This window comes from Pezoporus occidentalis, unplaced genomic scaffold (assembly GCF_034315485.1).
Source record: "Pezoporus occidentalis ecotype Australia unplaced genomic scaffold, CSIRO_AGI_Poc_V1 ctg35, whole genome shotgun sequence".
In the NCBI taxonomy this organism is placed as follows: Eukaryota; Metazoa; Chordata; class Aves; order Psittaciformes; family Psittacidae; genus Pezoporus; species Pezoporus occidentalis.
The window spans coordinates 8,723,237-8,748,873 of record NW_026915483.1 but is presented as its reverse complement, the minus strand read 5'-3'; the positions used below and the strand labels follow the sequence as shown (position 1 = coordinate 8,748,873).

The following is a 25,637-nucleotide window of genomic DNA, read 5'->3' as shown; positions in this document are numbered from 1 at the left end:
AAGCTCCCTCCCACCAGTGCTGGATTTTTGTTGCTTCTGGCATGAGTTTTCCCGTTAGTGAGAGTGTTGATTGGCACCCCAAGCACCACATTAATCTACTCACATGGCAGCAGCAGGATCACCACCCCATCCCTTCTCCAATCCCTGCAGTGTTATAACAGCATGGCACGCATTGTCGTGCTTGACTGTGTATCTTTTGCAAAGGTACTGCGTAATTACACACCTCAGTCAGGCCACATATACTTGAACCCATCTAAATATATTTAGACTCAAAGTGCAACTGATCTTGGTAAAATTTCTCTACCTTGTGAAGCCTCTTGTCCCTTCTGTTCCTCATTAGAGCAGACTGTTCACTTCATGTGTTCAGACACATGGCTCTGTACTATTCAAATGGGTTTACATAGACAGATCAAGCGGCTACTAACTATACCACAGCCATGAGTCAGTGAAATTATTGCTGCTTATTGCTTCATCAGGAGGCTCTTTCTAAAGCCTGATACTGCAGCAATCACCTGGCAGCCTGCTTAATTATTTTTTTTGCATAAAATATCCCCAAGGAGACACAGCCACATCAGGCAGCAGGAAAGCAACCCCAAACCACTGCACCCTCAACACCATCTCCCCCAGAGCACAGGCAAATCCCATTGCAACAAGACTCCCCAAAACAGCACCTGAGAGAGATGGTCACAACCACCCCTGAAGGTGGGGGACACAGTGCCATTTCCTCATAGGGGATCAAGGTCAGGGGATCAACCTGTATCTCCAGACAGCGTGGCTCCATTAAACATCTAGACAACAGGATCTTCTTACACTTCCCGGGCTTTAAAAACCCAAAAACTTGTTGACAGGTATTAAATCCCTTCAGAACTTCACCTAAGCTTCATCTGTGTAACATAAAAACACCAGTGCAGCCCTAAGGAGAAAAGCTGCTGCACCGAGGACTGGATTATTCCAGTTTCCAGACAAGGCAGGCTGCTTACAGGAAAGAAAGTTCATGCACTATCCCTGTTATTGTCTTAATCTTGCAGGTGTGACCTATATCACCTGCACACAAAGCTAGTTTAAGCAGGATATTCTGTTGTTTTTATGCTTTATATTTTATGAAGGACACTGAATTACGTGTTGACTACATGAACAGCTCCTGTCATTAATACAGAAGATCTATAAAATGATTCAGTATTATTCAGCTAGAGTTCGTCCTTGACTTAGAGAGAACATTTCTGATATGATTTTGCAACAGTGGATATTTGCAAATAAAGTCAATTTTAAATTATAATGAACACTGGTATTTGTCACTTTCTGTGGTATTAAACCAAGAACCATTTTCTTTAATACCACATAAATATGCATTCAAACGAACAGACAAATTTATGCAAATATAGGTTCTTTCTGTGATATCAATACAATAAAATAATTCCGGATTCGCCTCTCTAAACCCCTTTCTTTCAAAAAGTGAGGTCGTCTTCTCTGCTCAGTCCTTGGATAATGCTGCCAAAAGTGATTGGGAGCATCTCTGGCTATTTGGGAGCATACTGATGCTCCACCTCACCGATAGCAGAGGGTATTTGCAAAAGCAGTGTGCATGCTGTAGAACCAGCTTTGCAGCAACCAAGGAGATGGAAACCTCTGAGAGCTGCTTCAGAGCGACACCTGGCCTGTCCTAGTCCTTTACTTTCATGCACTCACTGATCTGGCTGGTGATTTATGATTTCAGTAAGGGAATTGTGGATTCCATTGTGCTGTATGTATTTAACACAACACCAGGGCAGTTACTGGTGGGAGACCTGTGAGTTCATTTTAGGAATACAATAGAAATTTTTGTGCAATGATGGTGGGTTCCCAATCAGGATATATCATTGAAAGCTTCTGGAGATGGGCCTTGCATGTATCACCAATAACAAAGGACGTCATCTGCTTATTTTTCCTCACCAGAAGAGAAATCAACTTTAAACAATTCAATTTCCAAACATTTATGATTCTGGATAGCAAATCAGCTTCCCAGGGATTTATACCTCTATTCCCTGAAGTGCCATCTAAAGTCCTCCTATGCTCTGGCATCTCTGGAGAAACTTAGAACTATTCATGTTGAAGAAAAAGTTATGGGGATAAGGGGATGAGCACACTGACAAAGCAGTCACACCTTCAGGACAGGTCTCCTCTGTTTTGCACTGGAACAGGAAAGCAAGCTGTAGAATTGGAAATTACTGTGAACAAAATTACGAAGGCTCAACTCAATGCCATAAGCCTGACCCAGGGCAAGACACAGCATTTCCTTGTCCTCTTGGAACATCTCTAACTGGCAAGAGACATTATCCGACACAGTTCAGCCTCCCTGGGACATCATCAAATGAAACCAGTGACAAGAAATACATGATGCATCACACTAAATGTCTGATGCGCCTCATACCATACCACTGAGTTTGTTGCCTCCATATCCCAGACCAGTAATCTTTGAGCCTTCAAGTGAAAGATTATGAATTTTCTCAACTGAATTGGTCAAGAAAAATGCTAAAGAAAAGCAATACAAATCAGGCAGCAATCTGAAAGGTGAACAGCAATAGTGTGACACAAGTATCAGGTAACAAGTAGTCTTCACAGAATTTCTAGCTGTGGAGAGATAAAAGCTCAGCATTTTACAATCTGTCTTCTACCCATGTAAGCATAATATAATGCCATTCAGTGTAATAGTTGGAGCTTGATAAGACTCAAGGTTTTCTATTTTCTCCAGCAATGACTGAAAGCTACTAAGGTTTCAAACTCTCTGAAACTCCAAGGCAATTTTGGAATGAAAGTATCTAGAAGCCAGTAAAGGGGATTGCAAAGAACTGGAGCAACTTTAGAGTCAAATATATGTTCCAGAAAAATAATATAACATTTAGTACAAAACAACATTCATTACTTCTATAGCATTTTCTGGAGGGAGGGCGGGCGTTGCCTACCTGCCTCTCTGGAAATTTGCATGAAGGACTCGACTCCTTTTTCTCCATAATTCCCTTCAGATGCCAAAGTGGACACATAATTCCAGCCCAAAGCTTTCACAATGTCCACCATTGCTTGTGCTTGGAAGGAATCTGGAGGAACCACACGTGAGAAGAAATCATAGCGCCTGTCATCACTCAACTCTGGTGCAGTTGAGGCATAACTGATCTGTGGGATCTGTAGAAAAAAATAATTTCTGATAAATATACATATTCATATACTTCGTGCATTTCTTGCAGCAGCTCGCTAAAGCAGTTAGCTTCAGCTAAGCCTGAGTTCATCTTCACTGTCTCCATCTGCATTTTGCCACCATGTTCCTTTATAGTGTACAAGAAAAAGAAACAATCTTTTCATTGCCTTAAAGTTACACCAAAAAAAAAAAATCATTGATCAATTGAAAACAACTGTATATATGCACACCCACAGTTTCTTCCTTTCAGGAAACCTTAATCAAATACATCACACACAAACCATTTTTCTCACTACATCCTTTTTATTGGTGGTCTGGTTTTCAGAATATCAGGTTATTTGGGATCCTGAATGTAACCCAGTTTAAATCTATATCTGTGTTTCAGCTGAAAGCCAGAAGGATCCTGCATCCATTTTTGGAGCAAGGAGAAGCTCTTCAACATTAAATGCAACTCCTGATTAAAAAAAAAAAAAATAATAATTTAGTTTTTACTCTTTCTGATGAAGAACAGTCATGAAGATTAGTGAGCATGGGCATCTCTGTTCCACAAAGACAACCTTGTCATGTTTCAGCTCTGTCCTATAACTCTGCCTGCCCGTGACAAACAAGCCACTCTTCTTCCTTCTCACAGAAGAGGATGAAAGGGACTGAAACTTACCTTCTATAACCAGAGAGATCAGATTATTTTTCAGGGCTATTTTCTCCTTGATAACAAAGGTCCCTAAGCAGTTACCAAGCTGACAGTATGTTAAACCCCAAACCCATTATGCAATTGTTTGAATAAAAGGCTGGGACTGCTCCTTACATTAAGGAACCTGGTATAATTCTCACTTGAGATGCCAAGGAAAAAACCCAAGATTTACAATATAAACAAACATGATCATATATAATGATTTGAGACTTCTGGGCCACAGAAGGGTCAGTATTTCATGCCTCAGTACAAGCATCTTCTGCATTCTCATATTCTGTCTCTGCACAGCGTTCCTACAGGCATTTACTGCTCTCCTACCTTCTCAGAAGAATAAACATATTTCCCCAGACTCAATGCTACAAAGGGTTCAGCACCTTCAGTTCCCACAGAGTTCAGCAGCAGATGAGAGCAAATGCAACACTGCCACAGAATACACACTATATCTGTACATCTGTATGCACAACTGCCACACCAGAGTAAAAGCAGACCGGGAAAGCTAAATTGCTGCTGAAAACCCAGCAGGTAAGTGAACTTATCTAAACCACCCAAAATTGTTAAATACCCCAACATTTGTTGAGACACGTTCCTGTTTCTAAAAGTACTGTTTTGTTATAAACCACATCAAACAGGACTTAAGACCTGCTTAGCTTCATTCTGCACCAGCCTAGAGAGAGTCATGTCTTGTAGCCTTGCTCAAAACCCTTCACTGGAGGGATCCCTGCGCAGGGATCTTGCTGAATCAGGTCCCTGGCATAGTGCCACTCTTACTTGCTATGAATTATTAAACCCAAACACTAAAACTTCAAGTGGGTGCTCGGGCTGTCACCATGGATGTTGGAGAACTGAATGCCTGTCACTTGGCATGGTCTTTCCTTAGGATGTGTCGTGTCACTCCTTTGCAGGCCACTGGTTTTACAGCCATAAAGGTGGCTAATCAAGCTGAAAGCTGGGACACTCTAGGTTTTTAATGCAAGACAGCAGTTGTCTAAAAAGCCTTGCCAGACTTACTTTAGATCTGTGGCTTGCAGACAGCATGTTGCCAGCAAGACCTCCCAGTGCTTGAGTCACAGAAAATTAAAACAGTTAAAATTGAGGCTGCCAGGAAGAACACAGCATGGTGTTGACCACTGGTAAATGATTTACTTGCTCAGTATTTTACCTAGAGGCCAGCAAAGCTTGGGGACCACTCTCAAAGACAAACAGATCGATTACATCAATTTATCAGGGTTCTTTATTTTTAATCTACCTTAGGGATGACTTTCAGCTAACAACAACTACTGCAGTTGCAGTCAGAAAATGCTGAGCACCCTGGCCATCAAAAATAAGCTTAATTCTTAATTTGTCCTTGCCTACAGTTGCTGATGTAATAAATAATTGATGACATTTTAGGATCACACTCTTCTCATTTGTACAAAGCAGTTAGCACAGCTTGCTCAGCTGCTTATCACCTTAATTCATCTATTCATTGGATGGTATTATATTAAGTGGAACAGTTCACCAGGCTGACTTTGTGGGTGCCGTTTACCTAGTCTTAATTAGACAAGCATCCAGTAAATGACATCCAGTCCCACACACAGAACCATACGGAGATAGCCAAGTGCTGGGTTTTTTTTTAATTATAAATAAAAGAAAGGATGAAATATGATTTATTATTTTATCTATGGCAACTACGTTTGTATTCCAACTTGCCAACAACTGTTTTTTTCAACTCAAAATCAAAAGGAACATATTCAGCCCTTTTACAAAAAGCAAGGCTTCTACAGAATGCACTCTACTGCTTATATTACCTAGGGGATCTTTGGGTGCTTTTTAGTCTTTTTTCTCTGTCAATAAAACATTAACCACTTCTGGCTGTTTTGATCACTTGCAGTATAAAAAGCATACATTCATTTTTTCTTTACCGATATTCGTTACAGGTTAAGTAACATAAAGTTATAGATATGAGGAGTAGAATTAACATAAGATTTTGTTTGAATATGGGGAGAAAAGTCCTTAACTAGGTACAATATGGACTGGAGCTATTAGACTTTAACTTTGTCCAGTATGCTGTGTTCAACTTTGTCCATCATGCTGCAGACACCTACAAAAGATATTTTCCCTTCCCACATGTTTTCCTGTGCACGCAGGCAGCATCCCAGATGTCCAAATGGAACATCTGTTTGCATCAGCTAAAACCTAATAATTCAGCATTTTTTCTTCTCTTCCGTTTTTTAACATTCACATCTGATTGGATGTGGACAAACCTCCCACAGACTCAACCAGAAACTTTTCTCCCGCACTTCGCACCATATGCTACTCCACATCACCGTTTTGTATTTACTAATTTTCAAACTTTTAGTTTGAAAAGCACATCATCATGTTCATTCCAGGCAAATCTCAATGGTCAGGCATCCTCTCCTCCCCGAGATCCCTTCGTAGGGCTTATGCACAACAGACCATAGCCATAAGACAGCACACACCACTGGTGCTCACCAGGTAAGCTCACAGCCATGCACCTTCGCCTCCTATGAACATTGAAGCAGACTTCAAAATAAAAACGGATTGATCCAGTTCAAGACCCAACCCCAAGCTGGCCAAATGTCACCATTCTCTGATCCCAAAAACAATGCAGATGGGCTCACCATGCAAGAAGCGTGAGAGAGGACCAAGAGAGAACAAGGACTGTCATTTGATTCTCTCCGATGATGGAATTTATCGCCTTGGTCCACCTCTCTCAAGCATGAGCTAGTGCTTCTAGAGGCCAGTCAGGCCTTGCCATCAGGGCAGCAGGCTGGAGCCTTCCCAGCCTCCCACCACACAAACCAACCTCCTATCCCGGGTCCAGGAAGGCAGTGGCTGGATGCACACAGACAGGATTTCAGATTCAAAGGCACAGAAAAAGCCTTAGTAAAGCTATCCACATAAAGCCAGAGTTAAATAGATGCACATTTAATAACCAACTCTTCTACACCCTGATCAGTGTGTAAAACCTTTAGCACTGCTGCAAGGTTTTGAATGATCAGCCCTGGAACGAGCAGTCTCCCTTTCACATACAGACACAAGATGAATGAAAGAAAGGCAGAACAAGCCACAGTACAATGCCTGAGCAGTAGAAAATCTTAAATGTAGTCCTACTGCTACCTAGTGAGTCCCCTAAATGTCCTCTCAAGATTTGCCAATCACTGCCAGTTTTGATTTTGAAAGTGGTTGTTATGGCTCAGACTTGTGAACAAAAAAACCCTCTGAGAGTACAGATTATCCTGCACCATGCTGAAACCGCACAAAAACCTGGAAGTTTATCCACTTCACCCAACTTACACACTGAACAGCACCTAAATAAAAAGGTTTGCTTTCCCCTTTCCCAATAGCTTTCCCCATTTTTACAAGTTTTTAAACATATGGCTCCTCTCAAGCCATACTTAATTATCCTCTTTGTCCTGCAAGGGTACAGTTTGAGACATCGCATCCTGATGCCATGGGAAGAAATGGGTCATCAACAAACCCAGCAAGCATTACAGTGACTTAATGTCAGGATCACAGCACAGAGGATTTTAAATGAGGTTGTTGTTTGGTTTTAGGGGTTTTGCTTGTTTTATTTTAATTAACCAGATAAATATTTTCATCTCTCAACTGGTTTATTTTTTCTTCCATTTTGGTAAAATCTGTTATTTGTCATCACTATCTCACATTCAAAACTTTAAAGCAGCAAGCTCTCTCTTCCATCACATTTTTCCTATTTTCTGTTCTGAAACATGTCTGAAACATCAAGAAGCTCTAGGGAATTACAGTCTGCTTTCCAAATGGCTCTAACACCTTGCAGAAGAGTTGTGTTCCATAAAGCACAGGGATAAAAATCCCCTTGGCCTTTACACAGCAAGACTGTGAGTGAGAAAAGCCTGTGGTCCTCTGTGACCTGCACAGCAGCCAGAGCCTTCCCCACCATAACAAGCCGCAGTTGTAGCTGGAGCTTTCAGAAGGGCACTCAGGTGTTGGCAGATGAGTAAGCAGATCACTGGTATGGGAGGCAGATCCTCCTGAAGACAGTCCTCGTGTTTACAGGACTATGGCAAACATCACACTCAGGAGTTTTACATATCATCTGCCTGGCTGATGATCTTGTTACAGTAAGAGTGAATGACTAATGCTGGGAACATTGTGTTATTCAGTGATTAATTAATGTTAATTTATTTTTACAATTGAACATTTATTCATCAACTTCATTTTCTTCTGTCAATGGAAAGGTCTCTCTGGATCACACTTTGTTGCCTCGCTTGGAAAGCAGGGCTTGTTTGTGAGCAGCTGCACCAAAAGCCATGGCAGAAAACACATCAGCGATTGTCTCCTAAGTCACTATTTGCAGCATCAAACATCCTCCAGCATCAGAAGTTGGAACTGCTCATTTCAGAGTAAAACAAAACTAAAATACAAACTTGTTCCACTTTTTCATTTCAAACTTTTTTTGTATTATTGTCTCATCCTGTATCCTCCTTGTCTCACTCTCCAATAGATCCTTCTTTTCAAGCAAAACAGAAAGTGGTGAGCTCCTTGCTAATAGACAAGTGTCTCAACTTGAAACATGCAAGAGAGCCAGTGCCAGAAGACAAACTAACTCTCTGAAGGTGCAAAAACTGCCAAAGCATTGGGCTTCCTGCCCACACCCTCATCATCTCTGCCTCACTCTGCCTGCACATTCACTTGCACAGCCAAGAACCTTGCAGATCAGTGCAACCATAAAAATAATTACTGCTACTACGCTACTTCAAATGTGATTGAGTTCGGCTGCATCTCCTCAGTAACTTATTAAAAGATTAATAAAATGGTGCACCTGAACCCAACTCACCAAATGACAGTAGTTTTCTAACTTCAGAAAAGGCAATTTCCCTGAGGACCATGTGCAATTAAGATAATGCATGAGTATACCTATTGAGATATTAATGAGCACCCACTAGGGTAATATTCAGTTCACAGTTTGCTGCATTTTTAACTTCCATTTCCTATTAAGTTTTATTGATATGATTTCCTGACAGTAGAAAAAACCCACTCCACTTTGATAAAGCCTCTTGAACTCATTTACCAGTGCAATGTCTGTCTACACAAACTGCAGAATCCTGCCAATATCCTAACTTTACAAAGCTAAGATGTCTGAAGACTTTTCTCTTGGCTGCAAAGCTCCTTGGTGTGAACTGATGGATGACTAAAAATCTCAAATCTGTTTAGGTCTTGGATTTTATTCACGCAGAAATTTATCATGTCAGGACTTAATCATCAGTTAGTACAACTACTCTTTGTTCACCATTTACATCTCAAATTGCATAACGAACAGCTTCAGCATCCTGTGAACTGTATATAACTGTTTTCATTGCCTTGAATTAAAATTGTTTGAAGTTCCTAACTAGCTGTTTTCTATAGGCAAACCTCCTCTTCACTTGCTTCATTTCCACTTTGTTCCAAACAGGAAGAAAATTTTACCTGACAGACAAAATAAGATCAGATTATGACTGAAAGCTTGCAAAGATAATAGGAATGAACCTTCCTGCTGATTTCCGCTAGGCTGGAGGGAGAATTAGAGTTCACTCTGTTTTGTCAAGGAGATGACATCTGTGGGAGGTGCAATGGCCTCAGGTCTGGCCTGCCCAGCAGCAGCCAGTGGCCTCGTGGCACACCAACCACCTACTACATAACAAACATCATCTTTGCCTTTTGTTCTACCAGTTGCCAGCCCTTCCAAAAACCAAACACTGCTAAATCCCTAGCTTTGGGTTGATTTTCTTCAGATGTCAATCTAGCAGCATGTGCCCTATTTCTGTCCCAAAAGGTACATATGAAAACAAATATTACTGCCACTCTTGCTCTAGGGCTCTAAAAAGACTAGGAAATAACATCTCCAACAGTCTTCGGCAACGATGAGAACAAATCCTTCTCAAGTGCTTTGATAATCCCTCCTTATTGTGTTTTATGATGAAATTTTAGGAGTACATTTCAAGCTGTTTTTTATACTCAATAATGTTGCCAATAAGAAAATGAGGCAAAACAATCAACAAAAATGAGTTCATATAAATCAATTTTAAGAGCTCTGTCATAATTCTATAAGGTATTTACATGCAGCAGACCTGTTGCTACATGCAAAAGTTACATGACAAGAGTAAATTCCTTTGAGCAGTGAACAAAAACAGCACATCTAAAGAAAGGCAGTTGTATAACAGAAAATTTTCAAAACCATTAGTCTATTTACAGTTCACCTCTGTTTTCTCACTGTTTACCAATTACTAAAGCCACCAGCATTCAAACATGGCCCTGTTTGCTCACTTTACCACCTCTCTTGCATTATCCCACAGTGAATCCCTAATGATGTATTAGGGATCAACACAATCACCTACAAAGGAATCGGATGGATGTTTCATAAGGTACAGGAATACAAATATAAACAACATCAAATGAGAGGCTGAGCCTGGAGAAAGAGAAAGTGTTTAATAGAACAGAAATATCTTCAAGAGCAGCAAAAAGAAGCACTAAGAAAATAAACCAAATAAATATTTACGTACACTATTTTTGCCAGTATCCAAACTGGCCCATGCCACCAAACCATACCACACTGTGCTGTGTGAGCTCCATCTCATGCTACCTGCCAGTATCATGACTTCAACTTGACCACAATGACTATTAACATGTCACTGAAAGGGAGTAAATCCTGCTTTAAGGACAGATTGTCAAAGTGCTCAACATCTATAGTCGAGTGCCTACGTCAGAGATCCCAAGCCTTGTGTAAGTTCCTTTCTTTTTTTTTCTTTCAAGTAGGATAGCAAAATTCCGTACTTAGGAAGAGCTATAGATGTTCTTGGCAAATCGTCAGTGAAAAACTGGATGAAGTCACTGCTTTGTGAACCTCTCAGTATCAGTTAATTCAAGAGTGACAGTGATAGGAGAATAAAGTAGTGTCAGGAAGGGTAATGGATGGACAAAGCACAGGAAACTACAGGGAGAAGTTATCTGTAATTTCATTTCACTGAATTGTCTTGCTGTGCAGCATAGACTCAGGTTCAACCCATAATGAATACACATTAGAAGCTCCATGCAGATTATTGGATGGAAAGTAAGAGGGAAGGCCAGTCCTATTAAGACTTACAGTAACTGAACAGAGCAGTAATAGACGTTAACAGAGCTGCTCTGACATCGTGACAATACAGAGCAACATAGTGTACTCTTGTCCTTCCAGAGAGATGGTTTTGGTTAAGACCTTTTAAAATTCACAACTCCTTCATTACCAATATTAGAATGGATGCAACCCATTACTGAAACAAACACCTCCAATGCTAGTTTGATTTTCTCAAATAACTGGCCTTCTAATTTAATGCCTTTTTTTTTAAGTTCATTTCAAACCTGAAAAGAGCATATGAAAGAGCCCCTTTCCAGGTACACCTTTGTCACCAGCGTAACTGTCACAGCACTAAAGCTGAAAGACATCCTGAATAATATTGGCAAGCTGGGAGAATTTTCTGTACCTGTAAGCTCTCTCACTTGCTCTTCTAGGAGAAGAAAGTACTCCTGAAGAAAATAATTGTAGCAATTAAGGGAACAATAATTACAGCAATTAGTACTGTCCACATGGCTCATGGGAGCACTTTATCAATTCAGAAAGCAGGAAGGAAAACATTATAAACACATAGTAAAATGAGATGTGTCCATAAATATGAAATAACCCTATATTTCATCTTGATGACCTGTGCCTAGAAGTAGGTCTATGTGTGACAACAATGCTTACGACATAGCTTGGATTTTTATAGCTGCAGATTAGGAGGTGATCTCTGAGCTTTTAAAGGCTAAAAGATCCTTGGATAGATGACTTGAAACCAAGATCCACAATTTTAATGAAATCTAGTCATTGCATGAAAATAAGCATCTCATCTCCTTGTGAGGCTGTAACACTGTCCTTCTGATAAATAAGGATATAGCACCTGTCTCAAGTTTACATATAGTGGAATAAGGATTGACTGTTTATAGTTTCATCATTAATACTTTCATCTGCCTAATCTGTGCATTAGGGTGTTCAGGCACACAAAGACAGATACCCAGGTTTCACTAAATGTATTTCAAGTGGTCTAGATCTACAAACGCTTGTACTGAGTCAATTTATAATGAACCTACAGGCTCAGCTGTCTTCCTACACAGGCACAAATGAAAGTTTATAAAAATCTCTTCCATGACACTGCCTCTCTGTCAGAGCAAGGTTCTCCCATTCCCTATGCCTGTAGGTGCTTTAACCTGCTCCCACCTGACCAGAGTCAATTCCTTGCTCTCCTACATTACCAGAAGACACTTGAATCAAACTAAAGAAAAAAAAAGAAAAAGAAAGAAGTCATTATCAGTCATGCTTATCTATTACCCAGTAAGAAGATGTACATGAGCAAAGTGGGTAGCATAAAACATGGCTGCAATTCCAAGTTTTGGCCCTAAGGCAAGGGCACCTACATTACCTCCATATCAAACACGTAGCCACAGAAGACCTCCTCAAAGACCTACTGCAAATGGAGAAGCCGACAAAGTCACAAAGCAGCAATACAGATGTAACTTAGCTCAACGGAATGCTTTGAGATTTACAGCTCCAGGCTGTCCACCTTCCAGTAGACCAGGGCTCTCTGAGCAACCTGGTCTAGTGAAAGTGTCCCTGCCTGTGGCAGTGGGGTTGGATACAGATGAGCTTTAAGGTCCCTTCCTACCCAAACCATACTGTGATTCTATGATCCTTTTCCATGGGCAAGGAGCATTCTTTACAATCAAGCTCCTTTCAGCAGGGCTTATGAACCAATTTAAAACATTTCTTTCACTGAAAAATAATTCATTCAAATCTTTGGACCAAGATGTACCAGAAAGCACGGTTCCCACAGTACTGCTACTACAAAAATAGAGCATCTTTGATGAAAGCAGAACAGCATTTCAACACCACGGTCAGTATTGCACATTGGTTTAGAAATAGGTGAGGCCCATGTGGAATTCAACTGTTCTTCACCTAGTACCCTTTAGAGAATTACTTAAATAAAAGTGTCAGAATATGTGTAGCTTGGACACAAAAGCTTCCTACATATTTAAGGCTCCTCCTTTAAGAGACAAAAATGTTTTCCCCTGTGTATCAAAAGACATCATGCTCTTTAACACTTCTTAGTTATTGTGTTACAGCACACCTGCAACAATAAAAAATAGGTTCTTTGTGTTTGCAGGTATTATTTGGGCTTGCAAGACCAACTGTTACTATCTGAATTGTTAATTTTTCCAGTAAATTGTCATACTTTGGAACTTCATTTTCAAACATTCTTTTTAAAAAAATAAATAAATCACAAAATATCACAAGAAATCAGTATTTGAATTTGCACTGCAATGGAAAAAGATTTTTAGACACACACTTGCTTGATTTGTGTGTGCAAATTCCTCTTTGGGCATAAAGTTGGGTATGCGTAATCATGAAAAAGATCATTTCTAAGTTATCACTTCTCAGAAGTACATTAATTTTTATTACTTACATTTGAATTTCTCTTGGTTTATCTGTATTTTAATTCAGTAATATTAAATTCAAAATTTAATTTATACCTTTTCATTCTTATTTCTAGTCCTAGATACACGAAGATCCTTCTTTATCTTGAGGGAAGACTGCCTTGAAGCCATCAGTTCCTACGGCAGCTGATGAGCTATGCAGCCTGGGATGTGCTGCCAGCCTCCAGGATCACACACTGGTGGACATAAAACTCCCCCATCCCTCTGCATGTTGCAGAGATGCATTTGCACACCCCTGATGCAGGCAGGCGGAGGCACAGGCTCCTTCCCCCATGCAGGCTGGGTCCTTCCTCCCTGATATACAGGTGTGTGCAAGACAGAAAGAAGCCTAAGTTTTCCCCCAGTTGACACAATGAACACAGGTGATGGGAATCTCTTACAGCTCCTGCCTGCAAACAGAAATATTTATCCACTGCACCATAGAGATTATTGATAATAAAGACAAAGGAACATGTACTATTATGAAACTTCAGCACTTAATGTTTTTAAGTGAAATATTTAACTTAAGAATTTTAGCTGGCTTGCTCATAAACTGGCAAGGCAATAAAAGCTTTACTGGTTTGCAGATCTCATGGATGAGATGTGACCAGCACAGCACATTTGATTTTACAATACTAACTAGAATATTCCTCCTAGGATACATCAGTTAAAATATCAGTGGTGATTGCCCATCCATTGCAATGCAAGAATGCACAGCTCTTCATATTTTATCTCCAGCTCTGATAGAATGAAAGCTGGAGAACAGCATTAAAGTAATAGATGGTACTCTGCTAGAGGTAATTTGAAATCTTAACAAAGCATCAAAGGATCTTGCCTATTATGAGCTAATACTTCAAGCCAATTTTTAGCTGAACTCATGTCAGGTGATGGGAGTACGGGGACCCTATAACCTTTCTAAAGGCCACATTTTTGTAATCATTTGGTAAAATGAAGCTGCTTATGCAGCAATAGTCTTTTCAACCTCAAGCTGTGATTCAGATTCAGCCTACAAATAACACATGGATATTCCACCACAACTTAATCCCATGACATACTACAATGCCTAGAACATAATTACAAAGATATTGTATGAAAGAGAGAGAAAGAACAACTTTATAAGAGGCATATTCTGTATTCTTTGTGTTTGTGCTAAGGTTGAATCTACTTTTGGGGTTGCTTACTCCTACCACAGCCTAAGAAAGCGGATAAAACAGGCAATGTTATTTAAAAGGGAAGAAACCTAGGTCTGTCCATTAAATGCTACAGATTGCAAAATGACTTGTGTAAAAAATGCTGTATTTGTACCACATTGCTAAGAATAAGATTAATAGTCGTCTAACCCATCAGGCGCTTGGGAATGGGAAGGGATAGGGAAAGGCTCACATCAAGATTTTCCAAATCTTGCACAACAAAGCAGAGGGAGACAGAGGGCATGGCTGACTCTTACATGGCCTGAACACACACTTTGAGATCTTCTAGATGATGAAACGTCATCTGAGTGCTGGAGCCTATTTCCTACAGCATGTAGACTTACCTCCAGCAAGGCATTCTCAGAAGGATCATTTCAATTATTCAAAGAAGTGCTGAGCAGAGAGCCAGGATCTGTACATCCCCTACACTCACATACGGGACACGATAGCACTGTCAGATTTGCTTTCCTTTCTTTTTACATATATCATTGTCGTGGTTTAAACCCAGTCAGGCAACTTGTTCACTCACTCCCAGTGAGTGGTGCCGAGCTGACAACAATCGAGGGACACCCACCCCCCCCCCCGGGGCTCTCCCCCTCCCCGCTCCCAGAGGAATGGGGAGGAGGATCGAAAGGGTGCAACTCCTACGGGTTGAGACAACAGTCCAGCAACCAATGTACAACACAAATCACCACCACTACCGTCAGCTACAACAATGATAAGAGAAAATAACAAGGAAAGAGAATACGATATCACCGGCCAAGAAACGAGTTGCCCCCCGGAAGCCCGTGTCCTTCCGGGTAACTCCCAGTTCCCCCCCACCCCAGGCATGACGTGCTGTGGTATGGAATGCCTCCCTGGCTAGCCCGGGTCAGGAGCCCCGTCTCTGCTTCCTCACGGCTTCCCCTCCTCCCTGGCAGAGCATGAGCCTCACAAAGTCCCTGGTCAGGGTAAACATCACTTAGCAACAACCGAAAACATCGGTGTCACCAGCACTGTTCCCAGGCTGGAAGTCAAAACACAGCACTGCACCAGCTACCACGAAGGAGAAACATGACTGCTACTGCTGAACCCAGGACAATCATTCCAATACACTCTGCATTTCTAAAAACTGAGAACTCACTGTGAACAGATAGAGAAGTTACGTATGTACACCAGGTGTATATATATATATATATAAGCATAAATATGTTTGCAGTGATAGCAGCTCAGACATCCCAATACGGACTCACAAATTCTAATTATTTTCGAAATAAATCAGAACCATTAGATAAACACAGCAAAGCAGCTTTTATGTTTTATTTATGTGTACACATTGCTCCACTCATCGCAAACATATAATTGAACCTTATATTGTCTATGCATATTTTAAAATGTTTTTAATCTACAAGTATAAATCTCATTGATTTTGAAAGTAGACACCAACAGCAAAGACTTGTTCAGCAGACAGGCTGAAATATAGAAAAGCTCAATAGCATAACATAGCTTTCTGAAAGTAATACGCAAACACAGACACACACAAACCCAGTGCAGCAGAAACAAACTGCAATGTGGTACAATGAGAAACAATCATCCTCCAGAGCTTAGTTATTAGCCTAAATGAAAGCTGTTGAGTTAGTATTTGAGCATATCTCATAATTGCATTTCTAGATGAGCATCCCTGTTTATGTTCTGGAAAATAAGGCTGTGATTTGAATATTTATTCCTAAATTTTAAATATAGCAAAGTGTCTTATCGTCAAGGAAAATAAAGCCTATGGGCTTTTGTCTTTACAGAGTAACACATATAAAATCTGTCAATACAGCTTTATCTATAGTAAGTGTTTATTTACCGCATCATTGTAAAGTTAAACTTTCAGTAAGCAGCTGAATCTCATGATGAGCAAAACTGACTTCCTGTGAATGACTGATCAGATACTGCAAAATTAAGAATCTATACTCATAAAAAAGTCTCCAAGCAGTCTTTATTTTAATGGAGATTCTTGCAGAATGAGACTTCCTCCCTCATCCCTCCCCTAGATCCTCTACAAAAAACGCACAAGGATATCACAGCTGCATTTCAAGTAGTAAAATGGTGTTTCAAAGAGGATTTCTGGAGCTCATTTCTGCCCTTATTCACTTCCACATGATATTGGAAATATTCTTTCATTTTAAAGTGTGTCAAATAATATAGAAAGGTACATTTTTTCAGTGCTCACACACTGTGGTTGTCTGAATGTGGTTTTTAGAGCTGAAACTATTTTGTTTTGTCTTTGCACATCATTAAAAGGTTGACACCAGGGCAAAACTCTGGTTAAAAAGAGTATGTGTAAACTCTTCTTCAAATCTCTTACTTCAGTTCTGGTCATTCATAACTACATGCCTCAACAGGTTTTTCCACTTTTTCCTTCTGTCCTGGAAATAGCGCTCTCTGCACTGACTACAGATGATGCCCAGGGTGAAAGCAGGGTTAACTACAACTGGAAATGATGAATCCAGAGTTAGAAAACGCACCTTTGTTTATGATAAAAATGACAGACCTCCCCATACCAAAACACTGGCCTGAATTATGGGAACAGCATCACCTCTGAAAGCATTTCCAGTGATATCAAGTAGCCAAAGGGCCTCCCAATGAACCTGTGACACTTCGGCACGCTGCCAAAGGGCATGGGAGCCCTAGTACCCACACACAGCACTGCATGTAGGGATAAGAGAAACACAGAAACATGTCACAGCTACCGATTAACATTCTGAATATTATACACATGTCTAATGCTCAGTTGTAGCTACCAGGATGAGACTGAATACGTAGAGCAGATTATCCCATGTCTGACTGCAGTGTTAGTTTTCCTTCCTGTCATAAATTAATTCTGACTGCTAGAGACAATTATGGACTGTAAGAACTCAAGGGTAAAATCTAAGTTGTCAGCTTTGGATTTTCTTCTTTAAACAAAACACTTGCCTTCTTTTACACTGTGAAATTCAGGAGAGCATTTCAGAGCATTCAAAATGCATTGAGTTTCAGTGGCAGCCAGTACATAGGGCAAAGACCTGTTGCCCTCAGTAAGTGAAAAATACTGTGTGTGAGGAAGGATACAATTACATATTTTTATCTCATATTCCTCACAAATAGTGTGGTGAACAGGAAATTCCTATATACAATTTTAATACAGATATGAGAAAAGGTGTTCTCAATTTCAGATATCTGGAGGAAAATCTCCATTTAAGAACAGCGCTTGCAGGCTTTTCATTCAGATGCATTCATTAGTACTAAAGCAGTAGTCCAGGAAATTAGAATTTGCCTTTCTAACAAAATCCTTGATAAATTATTTCTGTCTCTCTATTAAAAGTTATCATTTGCTGCAGCGATGACAACTCTACCACAGGAAAAATATGGCTGTTAACCCATAGCAAAAGCAATTTCATGTAAAATGGTTTACTGTAAAAAGATGAGCTATGTAAACTACAGCCAGGACTAACCTTGGAACTACAGGTTGCATGAGAACAATACAAGTATAACGCTGGTCATTCCCTGGAGGCATTCAAGGTCAGGATTCCTAAAGGATATTCTCCTGGTGAACTACAGCCTTCCAGCACCAGCTGACACAGACTGTATCAGGTAGGAAATCCTATCTGGTTGTGAGGACCGTAATCCTTTCTTTGGGAATCTGTCATCTCTCAATATCTGTGATCATATCCCACCTGGTTTTCCTCCTCCCTGGCCTGGATAGCTTTACCCTTAGCTCCCTGGAAATGCTCTCTAGACTATAAACCTTTGCAGTCACTGCCTTCTCCTGAGAGCTTCTCTTTGATGCAAGACCCCATGTTTCCCCACAACCGGTGGTGCTCAATTCCACTGCCTGACTGGCATGCGCCACTGTTTCTCCTTGGCTTTACACCCAAGGCATTGCCTGCTCATCTCCCAAGGACAGGGACTATGGCAGAGACAGAGGGAGATGCAGGCACTGTCGAGATGAGCACTTGGACACAACAAAATGCTTCGCTTCATCGCCAACAAGGGCAAAACTTTATTCCTTTGAAATATGACAGTCACGGGCAGCATTTCATATTCCTTTGGAAAGTTTAAGAGGCAATTCTGTAGGGACGCTGTGCTGACCCTGAGTGTGAGGATGGGTTTCACCAGGGAGACTGCATGATTATATTTAGGCTGTCTTTGCGGTCATATTTTCTTTAATCCAAAATAAACATTATCATGAGTAAAAAGGCCTGTTATGTGCTCTGAACCTAAGAAATCGAACAAGGTCCTTTAGGACACAGACTTTAGGCATAAAGAAGAGCAAGGAAATGCAGCGAGAAGAGATGTAAGTGAGAATGGATTATAATTATGGGAGAAATCTGCATTTGACATTTCTTAAACTACATATACAAGAATTATAGGGCATAATGAAGTTTCAATGAATATCTATACCTTTTATTTCCTTATATTTCATCTCTGGCCTTTTAAGAAGTGCATCATCACCGTGTAATTCTACGTATATACATATTTATGTATTATTACAGGAAAAATACAAGGCAATCACACTTTTACCTTCACAAGTTTTCTTCACCTCAACATTAAGCTTGCCAGCTAAATAATTACATTTCTTCTTATCTAACTTGTGGGAGAACAAATTTAATAACAGAAATACAGCTAGAAAGACAAATACTTAGGGGAGAATAATTTTCAGACTTAAACTTCACAGGCTTGATAGATTATTCTGGACACTGGATAATTACTCAGCATGTCTTTATCGCAAAAGTGCCCAGACATTCTAATTAATCCAAATTACTTTCTAAGGGCCCTGTTATTAGACATATGCAGAAGCAACCTATAGATATAGAAATGTATTATGGTTTTTTTAAAGGTCTCTAACAGCTCTGTCTTTCAGCACGCTGATGAAACTTGCACTGCAGAGGCCACCAACTTCTTCCTTCGTGCTGCAGCAAGCCCAGACCAAGGGAGGAGAAAAGAACCTACAGAGAACTCTGTGTAACAAGGAACACTCAGAAAAAGCTGCACGGCTTTTATAGAGTCTTTTCTTAAAATATAAAGAATATTGCCAAAACAGAGAGAGGGGAGCAGATCTGTTCAACCCCTGAACTCAGCTCTCTGGCACAGTGAAGCTGCTGGCCTGTTCCACTGACATCTCAGCCCTCAATCCAGAGAGACACCAAACTTCCCTGGGTCACCAGCACCAGCTGGGCTGCAGGAAAACGCTCTTGCTACCAAGGCAGCTCCTTGCAGCAACCATGCTGCTGTTTTACTGTCATAACCCAAGAGAATACTTCTCCTTCCTCAGTGGCCTGTTATTTATTTCTCCTTTTATCTATTTCACATTCCTTCTCATAGAAGGAATATATATTTTCAGCTCCTGTTTCACCTCCATATGAAAATCATTCTGAAACATTCTCATACACAATGCAACTCCACACAGGAGCTTCTTTCTGAACTTCAGCTGGTACTTCAGCCTGATGCATCTCAGCAGGATGCCCTGGCTCCAGCTGCTGTGAACCAGAACCAGTGTAGCTGGTGAAGTACTGGGTGATGGAATGGATGTAACTCTCTTCCTTGTCTCTCATATGGCAACACATCACAGACAACAACTTATCCCTTGAGTCAAAGGAGTGCTGGTAAACTGAGTCACTTAAAGGATTATGGAAAGCTGCAGAAATGTCCTGTGTTCTTCATGCAATTATTTTTATCATTATTAGCCTTTAATAGCCTTGTTAAGTATGACTTTCCTTGAACCAAATACAAACTCTCTATTACTTCAAGCTCCTCTTTAAAAGAAGGCAACATATACAATTTGGGGCAGTTTACCAGAACAGAAACATTTCTTCCCCAGGCAGTTTTAGGCATTCCTATAAAATCATACAGATGAGAAACATTTATAGGTGCACGGACCAACAAAATGGTACAGAAAATATCTCATCCTTCAAGAAAATGTGTGTACGTATCTATAATGAAACTAATTCGAAGTAATATGGATCGACAGACATTTTCAATGGATAAAACGACCTTTCCTAGTCCTCATCAGCCTTTCTTTTACCTTTACTGAACCAGGCAATATTAGTCCATCATTAACATAATTTTTGGTCATTAAAAAAGGATCACAATTCTCCACCAAGTGTCTTTTGAAGTTTCACGTCTGCAAATCTGGTGTAAATTACTGTCAGTATTTAATATACCAGATATTGTATGCAATTGTTGATCAAAGACAACATCTGTGCAAAGTGCATGCCCAAAGTAAAATAGGTCTAGTTTGTTATAATAGGCTTGACCTCTTGTACGCTGTCATAGCTGCATACAGCTGGGTTGTTTGTATTTTGAAATGAAAGAAGAAAAACAAGTGCAAATAAAACCACATTTACACAGACATTAAAACAGTTTCAAACTAAACTTTACAGTTTTGTTCTTGCAATTCCTTTAGCAGGAAGGATACAGGTACTCTGGAACTTTGAACAGTACCTGGAGGACCCACATGTCAAAAGCTGGAGCACCATTTTCTTCAACCAGCTGACAGCTTGGGTTCTCTCTGGCACCGAATGGGCTCCTTGAATGGTTCATTGCTGAGCCTACAAGTTGGCTTTAAGCTCTCAGAGATCAAACTAATGGGCTCCCTAGGCAGTTTTGTATTTTGTAACCTTTCCTTCCATGTTTGACTCTTTCAGTTGTGGGAATTCTGCTCGCAGTGATGGCTGATGTTTTGCATAGGATTTTTTAGCTGATCCATGCACAGGGCAAGTGAGCTTTGTGAAGATGAAAGAGACCGCTCTGACCCTGAAAAGCTCCAAAGATAAAAGCTTCAGAGCCCATTTCTGAAAATCTCCAAATATGTCAAGATCTCTTCTCTATGTAACAGGCTGCTAATGCTGGAAGTCGTTGTGCTCATCATTACTTAGGGTTTGATTCTGCAAGGTGCTCATGCACAAACCCAAGAGAGCAGAGCAACCTGTTTACTTTCAGGAACCACATGAAGCAAGCGAACTATGGAGGCAAAGCAGAAGAAAACCTGCAGGCAAGAAGGAATGATACAAGACCATATATTTTGCCTTTTATGAAATAAAAATCGTACGTAGAGCATCAAATCCTCAGCTGGTGAAAATTGGCATTGGCTTCAATGGAGCTCAACCACATTACACAGCTTGAAGCTCTGATGCACAAAATTAACACCGCAATGAATGGTGCTCTGCAAATAATTGTGCATCTGTATTTATCATATTAAAATGAGCATCATGATTTTGGAGATCACCTCATGTTTATGCATGTGCAGTTAATGCCCTAAATCTCTGTATTTTTTTTTACTTCTCATTGAATGAATATTTCTAGAAGAAAGTTTATGCAAAATGTCGGGTGTCAGATCATTTTGAACAACTGAATATAGCAGGTCTTCAGTAGCTCTCACACCAGAACAAATTAAGCAGTGCCGGAAGGTCCATAGGAAGAAGAGCTCATTTTGATGGTGGTGATGGGATGTGATTTTCCCTATTAGTCCCTGACCAGCAGGGCAATGCTCGGCACATCATCCTCGCTGACAGAAATTAGACAAGCTCCATGACCCATGTTTACAGAAGCCTAAAGCCATCTCAGTGGTTGAGCTCAGTGCAAGAATGGATTGGCCTTTCCAGCTCCAAATCCACAAAATTATAAGACAGGAGAGAGGAAGAGAGAAGGGGGAAAAAAGGAGGGGAAGGAGACAGGGAAAAGGGTAGGGAGGGGAATGTGAAGGGATCTTAACTCTCTACTTGAAAATACTTTGAGTATTTTTAATGAAAGAAGTATCTACGTGAACACTAAATGCCAGCGTTCCCAATGTGAACCCCCCCAGAAAGAAGAAAACTGGCACTGTCTTATTTCTGTGGAATAAGCCATAATAAAACATGAGTGACAAATGAAAATCCAGATATTTTTTCAAAGGCTCAGCACGTGACTCCTGTTCTTTTACTGCACCTCCTGCTCTGACACCATGGCACAACAGGATTTTTATCGGGATGCTGGTAGCTTTTTAATGCCACCTCTTTACACTTAGATCTCGCAAGTGTCTATCAGATTCCTAGGTGTCAGCTTTTGAAAGGAGCACAGGAGTTTTATTTCCTACTTCATTACTTTTTTTTTTTTCCAATTCCCTTCCCTCCAGTTATTTATTCCTCTGGAGGGTAAAAGCACTGCGCAAAGGAACAAGCCCCTTGTGCATACTTCATCAAGATCTGTAGACTTGCTACTAATTACTGCAGTCACAGTTATCAACCTTACAAGCAGTTCTAAAGGATCAAGGCAGCGTTTCGTCACCGAAGCTCAGCAGGTTATGCTAACCCTGCAGTTTACTGAGGCTCTGCATCACGCCACATTTTTGGAGCCAAGAAGCACGGGAATTTTTTGAAATGCTGCGTTCTGCAAGCAACCAACAGGAAAATTAGCATTGTAAAATGGCAACCTAATTTAGATAAGCACTATGTGAAGCCATCTAATTTGTATACAGAGTCATTATATGGTCACAACTGAATGACTCAAGCCTCTTTCTTTTCTTCTATTCCTCCTCTCCCCCCTACATAACAGTGCTCTGGGAGTATCCTTAGTTATGCATTGCTGCTAGTTGACAGATCACTGGCAGGCATTAAATGGCAGGAACATTATTGTTAATAGCTCAGGAATGACAGCTGTCAGAGACGGGGAGGAGGGAGGCAGCAGCAGCTCTGTCCTGAGCCGGGGGGGACCCCCCAGCAGCCAGTTCCCCCCTGAGCAGCCCCCTCAAAGCCAGCCCTGCTCCCCTTGAGGATGCTGGCTACCTCTCTGGGCTTGGAAACTTCAGCGATCCCGCAAAACTTTTCCCTGCATTGCTTACCGAGTTGCTCACTGTTTTTTGCTGTGATTTTCTGGAGCTCCTGAGGAGCTACTCGGATGGTTGTCAGCCACTCTTCACTAACTCAATACCTACTGCTTAGACGGCCTCATTACGACACATTTGGGAATGGAGCAGGACCTCACTGCAGGCAGCCCAGGTACCACAGAGGCCTCAGCTGCACAGATTGCAGCCAGCAGATTCCCCCTGCTTCAGGCCCCAGTGTCCCCCACTCACTGGGGCTGCTAGGCGAGCACTCGGCACTCCCTGCATGTGGGGATACATGCGTGGGAGCTGCTTGATTTGCGGGCTTTGTTTCCCTGTGGTTTGTTTCATAGCCAGCAATGCCAGAAGATTTTAACATCCATGCTGACAGCTTGGAAATCACCATGTTTAATAACAGAAAGCTGACAGGAAACTAGATAAACAGAAATACTTTTCACTTGCCTACTGTCCTGGTCCATTTACATTAGTCCACACAAGCAGATTTGTATCTATCTAGGTGCTTACACCAATTCCATCACCATCGTATCCCAGCAGCTCTCAAGTCTTTAAAAATAGAACAAATAGCATTTGCTCCTTATTTTTTCCTTTCAAGCCTTCAAGAGAATGCTCGAATCATTTATGGCTTTATTTTATTTATTCATTTGTTTGTGAAAAAGGATGATGGAAGCACATATCTACCCCTTTGTGTCAAGGGAAAAAAGAAAAGGAATTTAAAATAATTGTTATGTAGTTGTTATGTAGTTGCAGTCCTAGTACCTGTGGGTGCTTGTACATACATACTTGGGGACTCTGTTCCCCAGCCTCATCCTGGCTCCAGTGGAAGCCCTGACTGCTGCACCTTAATTCGTATAGGATGGCAAAGTGGGGAGATAGAGGAAGGAGAAAGCAATCCTATGCAGAGCTTAAGTAGTGCAGAGATCCAGACTCAAGAAAACAGCCAGCGCAACAGCGGTACTGCATTTTTTAGTCACCTGCAAACTCAGGACAGCATGTCTGGCACAGCGCGTACCAGGTACAGATGAAAGGGCTTTCTGCTACTCCAAGTATCCAAACCCCAGGGAAATGGCAAATCAATTTAACACTCTTAAGACACAGGGCCTGGCACAGCACAGTGTATCACAGAAGAGACAAATGACCTTTGAATCTGTTCCTTCCCCCACTCCACTCCTATTTTCTCCCAGGCTGGAGAAACAGAGTGGGATGTTACCTGTATTTACTCTTTTAACATCCCTCTCAACAACTTTCTTTTTAATTAGTGAGATGGCAAGAGCCTTGCAGATATCTCAAGGAGTTTCTCTTCATCCCAACAGATCCCTACCCTGGTGAAGGTACCCCAGCTACCAACCATCGGGAATCTGGATGTGGCAAATAGATGCACAACCGACCTGTGCTGCAGGGCTGTCCTGGGCTTGAGGGAGCAGCACTCCCGCCTGCCTAGGGGAATACAGCACAGGCGCTTTGGGCTTCAGTATTAGGAGATGAGACACTATTGCATGGTTTCCTCAAGAGGAGGGGGGGTATCTGAACCTCCCTTGGGGACCTGCAGCTTTTGTGTACAACATGCCACTCTTCCCCAGCAATGTGTTCCCAAGCCTTCTGCTTTAGAGCTCCTTCCTTACAGATGGATTACAAAACACAGCAGAATAAGAAGTAATGCAGAAAGGGATGACTCCCTCCCCTTTCTGTTGTCCTCTGTCAGAAGCAGCTTCACTATGTTCATTTTATTGCCCTCAGTGAGAAAAAAAAAAAATTACAGCAAAACTCATTAAATGAAGCAGGAAAAATTCAGTTCCTCCGTTGATATCTTCTAGGACCATGGAAATTAGAGAAAAAAAAGTCTTTCAGACCACCTATTCCATATCTAGGCCAATGCGGAGGAGTATTCCCCACAGATTCCTGGCCGTTCTCTCCTGCTTAATGCGGCATAATTACAGTGAACAACGTCACTTCAATTTTCCCCAGAAGCAAACTTCCACATCCTTCTCATATGCACAGTCTTGTAGGTCTCTTATGCACACCACCCTCACTTGGGCTGGGATGCATCTGCAACCCTCATTTCCAGCAATGATGTGGCTTCAGCGTACGCTGACAGAAACATTTTGTATCTCAGGCTTCTGACCACATTCAGCCCAGAAGTTAACCTCCGAGATTTATTCTGTCCCATTTTGCCACCATAACAGAGGAGTTCCTAATTAGCTCAATGCTGTTGCAGGAATGCATGAATATTAATGCAACCATCCAAACTAATTTCACCAATTACTA

The 25,637-nt window shown here is 41.0% G+C and overlaps 1 protein-coding gene across 10 annotated transcripts in view; it reads right to left on the bottom strand.

The window, feature by feature from the left end:
* GRM7 (glutamate metabotropic receptor 7) overlaps positions 1–25,637 on the bottom strand; it is a 298,171-nt gene that overhangs the window by 194,836 nt on the left and 77,698 nt on the right. For all 10 annotated transcript variants that reach the window (XM_062630397.1, XM_062630396.1, XM_062630392.1 and 7 more), the window contains exon 2: positions 2,940–3,156. In XM_062630397.1, coding sequence (XP_062486381.1) covers positions 2,940–3,156 — 217 coding nt within the window. The remainder of the gene's footprint in view (positions 1–2,939; positions 3,157–25,637) is intronic.